This window comes from Daktulosphaira vitifoliae, unplaced genomic scaffold (genome assembly GCF_025091365.1).
Source record: "Daktulosphaira vitifoliae isolate Bord-2020 unplaced genomic scaffold, ASM2509136v1 Scaffold_1, whole genome shotgun sequence".
In the NCBI taxonomy this organism is placed as follows: Eukaryota; Metazoa; Arthropoda; class Insecta; order Hemiptera; family Phylloxeridae; genus Daktulosphaira; species Daktulosphaira vitifoliae.
Genome location: NW_026099572.1, coordinates 39,398,568 through 39,404,394, shown reverse-complemented (window position 1 = coordinate 39,404,394; position 5,827 = coordinate 39,398,568). Strand labels below are relative to the sequence as shown.

Sequence of the window (5,827 nt, the reverse complement as noted above, 5' to 3'; positions counted from 1 at the left end):
TCGATTTTATTATTTATATAATATTTAATTTTATAATGCTATAACTTATTGAAAAGTTTATGGATCCACACAATTTTTTTATGAGAAATAATATTTTTTAATAAACCCTTTTTCATTTGACATACTTTATCTTTATCGAGATATTAATAAGGAACCAGCAGATCAAGTAGCTTTTGGAATAAAACACCAATTTTTTTTAGATTAAGCACTATCTAAAGATTTGCATCGAAGCGTTTATTTTTGATAGTGATTTTAATCACTGTCAGATATCATTATACTGATCCAACTATACCACGTCACAACTGTGCCGCGATCCCCCTGTGCTGGGTTTTTTTTTTTTTTTATTGTTAATCTACTTACATCCTTGTCTTTATGTGTTTTGTAAGTTTTTGAGTATGCTATGAAAATTGTTGAAAATGACGTTATTTTCTTCATTTTAATTATTTTCGTTAAAATATTCTATTACTTTAAAAATTGTTGATTCCCCGCTGTGTTAATGGACATTTCTATTGGTACGGTATATTTTATTTACGATTATTGTAAACTATTGCCAATCCTACTTTATCGTTTGTTATAGATATGTTAAAATATGTTTTTATAGTTATGTTTTTAATAATATAAAAATTAATATATTTCTATGGATATTTTCTTTAAAAGGAGTGATAATTTTTGAATTTGTAGGTAGAGTCTCTAATAGAGGTCCTCCATAGTTGTACTAGTGTTCTTCATAAATTAGAAAATTATAAATAAAAAAAATTCACATTATGAGTTCTTTAATTTTATTTAAAATTAATGTCTTTTTTAAATTATGTTAAATTTATGATTTGTTTATTTTTAACTTTTTACTTATTGAAATTTTTCATTTTTACTCATTTTAATATAATTATTTCCATTCAATTTTCGGGGAGCTTCAATTATTACGCCTTTTAGATTATTGACTTCTCAGTAAGTGTCTGATCTAAATTTCTGCACTACTTATTTGAGACTTGACTAGAACTTAATATGAATTCTAAATAAATGTAACATACAAAGTAACTCTTATAGAAAGTTGAAATTTATAAGTCGATTATCAGAAAATACTTTTTGAAGAAAGACGACCCTCTTGCACTCATAGAGTAAAATACTAAATAAATTACTGATTATATATATAAATATATTAGGTCACTAGTATATATTTCAATAACTCTTGTTTTCAAATTATTATCAACCTATTAAAAAGTTTTGAAAGAAAAATTACATTTTAATACAATATTTTGGTTATTTTCAAATGTTGAAAAAAATTTTTTTTTACAAAATAATATTCAAAATATAATCTTTTATACAACTGAATCAAAATACTTAAAACTTTTAATCTCACTTATCACATTCTAACTTATTGTTACTGATCTCTCCTCATTTCACCTATCTCTTGTATTTTTTTGTCAAACTCGTACTCTATAAACTCTGTCTTACACCTACTTATTAATCTTATTACCTTACTTATCTTAATTCCTTTTCTTTTAAAAGCTGATGTCCATACCTACAGCCTTTGATTAATTTTTTCCCTATTCTTTTCTATTAACATTATATCGTCAGCAAACAACATACACCACGGTATCTCTCCTTGTATTTCCCTAGTAATTTCATCATCACTATGGAAAAAAACCAGTGCGTGTTACGAGTACGCGCGTATCTGTGTTATAAAGATTAGCGTTTTTTTTTTTAGTTAAAGTAAATCATTAAAATTAATTCAATTCTGGATATTTCAATAGTAGAATCTTTTTAAATATCAAAAATTACTTAGAAATGATTACTATGATTTCTATTTAAGTGTTCTAATACGATAAAAATGCAAAAAATAATGAGTTTTTCTGATAAATTTACAATAAATAGTAATTATAAAACTTTCTGACTGCATATTAATCTTAAAAATAACATTGTTTTAATTCTCATAAAATTTTCTATTTAATGATTCATTCTAGTCAACGAAGGAGTAATTTTGAAGAATAGCAGAAAAAATTCCCAACAAACTTTTTTTTTTTTTGTTTTAATTAGGCAATTGGTGGATTATTCCAAAAGCAACATCAACTCTTATTTCTTTAATTATATCATGATTAGTAGTTCTTTGATTTTAAAATATAATATATGAATATATACTAATTATAATTATTAAATTTAGTATGAAATTGATATTTAATATTGTAATTTAAACGGAGAAATTATAAAAATAATAAAGAAGTTATATTTTGCTTTACTTTTACGTGTATAAAAATTTAAAGGGCTTGATACAATAATTTTCAATAAAAACTGTTTGTTTTTAAAAGTTGAATTAAAATATGTATAATGACATACTAATAGTCCTCAAGATTGGAATTGAGCTTTTTTTTTACAGCCTCGCAAAAGTTCAAAAATATGAGCTTTTTTAATTTTCTCAAAAAATATTTAACTTACAAAAAAAAGTTTCGTACAAAAGTTGTTTAAAAGACAATTATAAACAAAAAAAGTATCGTATATTTTTTCATTTAAACAAATATTTTTCGAGTTACATTACATTTAATATGAGTACTAAAATTTATATTCCATTTTTTTCATTTTACGGTTACTTTTTATCATGTTACACTTACGTTAGACACAATGTTATAAATGCATATGTGTGTATGTGTCAGTTTATTTATTTATTGTATCATTAAAGTGTAGTGTATATTAATATACAAGCGATAGGGTAGGTAATTGATTTGACGCTATATTATTTAAACCCAACTAAACGCTAAATTGTACATTCCGAAACAACAATCATATTATGTCAATTGCCAGATTATGCTAATCTATGCCTCGTCCACACTGTGCCTCGACCCCACTGTGCTACCGTTTTTTTTCCTTATACTTTTCTATTGTCTCACACAGAATTCTGGCTCCATCATTGACTTTCCAAGGAAAAAACTAAACTGGTTCTTTATTATTGATGTTTCTCCTTTTATTTTTTTTCTATTACCATCTTCCCAAAATTTTCATACTATGATTCATAAGCTATATCCCTCAATAATTTCCACACTTCTGTATTTCTCCTTTGCTTTAAATATCGCCACCACAATATTATTCCTCCATTAATTTGGTATTTTCCCTTTTAATAGAATTTTATGAAAATTATCCTTCAACTATCTTATGCCAACACTGCCTAATATTTTCCATTCTTCTACTGGCACTTCATCTAGTCTTACTACTTTATTATTTTTCATTAATGCTACAGCCTATACCTCTTGCTCACTAATTACATCTAATAGTCTTTCGTTCCATAATATATTTTCTAATGTCTCTCTTGGATACTTCTCATTCAATAATTTTTCAAAACACTCTTTCCACCTTTTTTCACGTCATCAGCGTTTGTTAACATCCTCTTATAATCATTTTTTATATACCTTATATTATGATCTTAATGTAATAATCAGACAACTTTTTTTTACTTTTGCAAGTCTATAGACTTTTTTTTCACTTTTCTTTGTTTCTAGCCAATCATTCCTCTTAAACTTTGCCTTACATACAGCACACTTGGATTCTTTACACAAGCGTTTATATTCGATGCAATCTTCTCTCCTTTTGCTTTTCTGTCATACTTTGAATTGCTTTTTCTTACTTTCTATGATTTTTTGAACGTTCTCATCCCACCGCCCGGTTTTCTTATTTCCTGGCATTCTACTTTTATTCTCATCAACAAACTCCTTTGGAGTATTCTTTACAAATCTAACAAATCTATTACACACATAACATTCCTACTCCTATAAGTTATATAATGTTCTTCCATCTTTCCAAAATAAATAAAAACCATACAAGATCATACAATGTTGTAAAATCCAGAATTCTTTCTCCATTCATTTATCTCTATTCTTACTTTATATCTATTTTTTCACCTATATACAAGTCCAGTCTAGAGTTGAGTGATGATGATCCTACACCGTTGACATTACAAGCGTTTGGTTATGCCTGTACACATTACTGATGAAACAGCTATTGCGCAAGTTGTACAAAGTTAGTAGTTCTTAAATAGAAGTTTACCTATTTTTTAATTGATAATATAAAAAAAATTACAATTATGTTCTTGAAATGTTTTTTATCTGATCAACTGATGTTATTTAAGATTTTTGAAAGATTCATATTTAATTTTAAGTGAAAAATTATAATTGATTTGGTTTTATAATACTAGAAGCAGAAATAACCTATTTCGATTACTCATAAATTATTTATTTTACTAGTTTTCACAAAAAATCTTAAAATCCTCTTCTGCTATCTTATTTGTCATCTCTTAATCTAAAAAATTAGTCAATGTGACTGCGTAGAAAATGAAAACTATTGTATTTGAAACAATAAAATAACAATAGTATAGTGGACAAAAATCATTTAACTTTAACATGTTGTAACATCTGGTATGTGATCAGATAAAAAATGGAAGAACAAAATTATTTTTAATTATTTTCTATCAAATTAACAAGTGAAAAATAGATGTTGCTTTTTAAAAAAATTAAACTTTTTAAATTAAGGTTTTTTAACTGTGATAATGGAATGAAAAAATTATAACCTTTTGTAGTTTTTTAGATTACATCAATTTTCTCTCTAAAAAAATTAAAAATATTCCATAGTTTTTGCGAAAATGAAAGTCTTACCACACTTTTATTATTCTGTATATATTTTTTTACGTGTCACCTTGTATACTTTGCTTTAGTTTAATATATTAGACCAATCGATCTAAAAACTTGAATAATATCTATTCTAATAGATTATGTTTAAATATTGAAAGAATTCTCTTAAATTTAAATAAATATTTGTAAGTGAAACCATAGAATTTTTTTTAGAGGGAATTAACTTTTTAGTTTGGACCCGCCCTCTTATATCATACTGTGGTACTTTAGTGTAGTTACTTGATTATACATGTTTTCTTTCGATAAAAATATACAATTTCTTTACAATGCAAGAACGAATTTGTGGTATCTACAAAATGGAATAATAAATTATTTTCAATAATAGAAAATGGTACATTTTTTTCATGAATTAGTATGGAATATTTTGTGTTACTACACTGGAGTACTCACAGTTCGATACATAGAACCTAACAACAAGCTTCAATATGTTTATATAAAAGTATTTAATTAATAAAATTTATTAACAATGGGTTGTAGCCTGTACTTTATAAATATATATATGAATTTATAATTTATAATAAAACTTCTTACCCTTTTTCAATGTGTTATCAATTATATGTTGTTCGTCATTTTCACCTTCCGGTGATCTCCACGTTCCTAATCTTGCTTCACTGTTATCAAACCAATTAAATAGCTCGTTTACGTCATCATTAAATAAATGTCTTTCATCGCTTGTAATAGTAGTGACCAAAGCCAATAGTATTACCCACCGAAATGTCATATTGAAAACAATTTTGTCAGGCCACGTCTAGTCTGGAAAATTATTATTTACATACTTAGATAATTTTCTTATAAATATTTTAAAAACGTCTTATTAGAGACAGAGTCTTATTTACATTTAAGCAATGCTTATAGTTATCAAATAATTGCTAACTTTCAATATATAGACGGAGTGGTGTTATTCAAAACATTTTTAGGGTATTGAATAACTTCTATTAAAAATTTTCTTTTTTTCAACTTCCCTTTAGAAAAAATAGAAATTCATAAATTTTTAAATAAAAAAAGTTATTAAATTTATTTTAAATTATATTCTTTATACAAAAAAAATTGATTGAGTAAATGTCCATAACATTTACTTAGACCATTTTTTAGCTTCGATGCGAAGCTAAGAAGGTATTGGTTTTACTATGATGTGTTTTTTTTTTTTTTTTTTTTTT

At 25.3% G+C, this 5,827-nt stretch overlaps 1 protein-coding gene across 1 annotated transcript in view; it reads right to left on the bottom strand.

The window, feature by feature from the left end:
* The window catches only part of LOC126894664 (uncharacterized), a 22,148-nt gene that overhangs the window by 3,791 nt on the left and 12,530 nt on the right, over window positions 1-5,827 (bottom strand). The window contains exon 2 of the mRNA XM_050665846.1: window positions 5,202-5,423. Coding sequence (XP_050521803.1) covers window positions 5,202-5,391 — 190 coding nt within the window. The 5' untranslated portion in view covers window positions 5,392-5,423. The remainder of the gene's footprint in view (window positions 1-5,201; window positions 5,424-5,827) is intronic.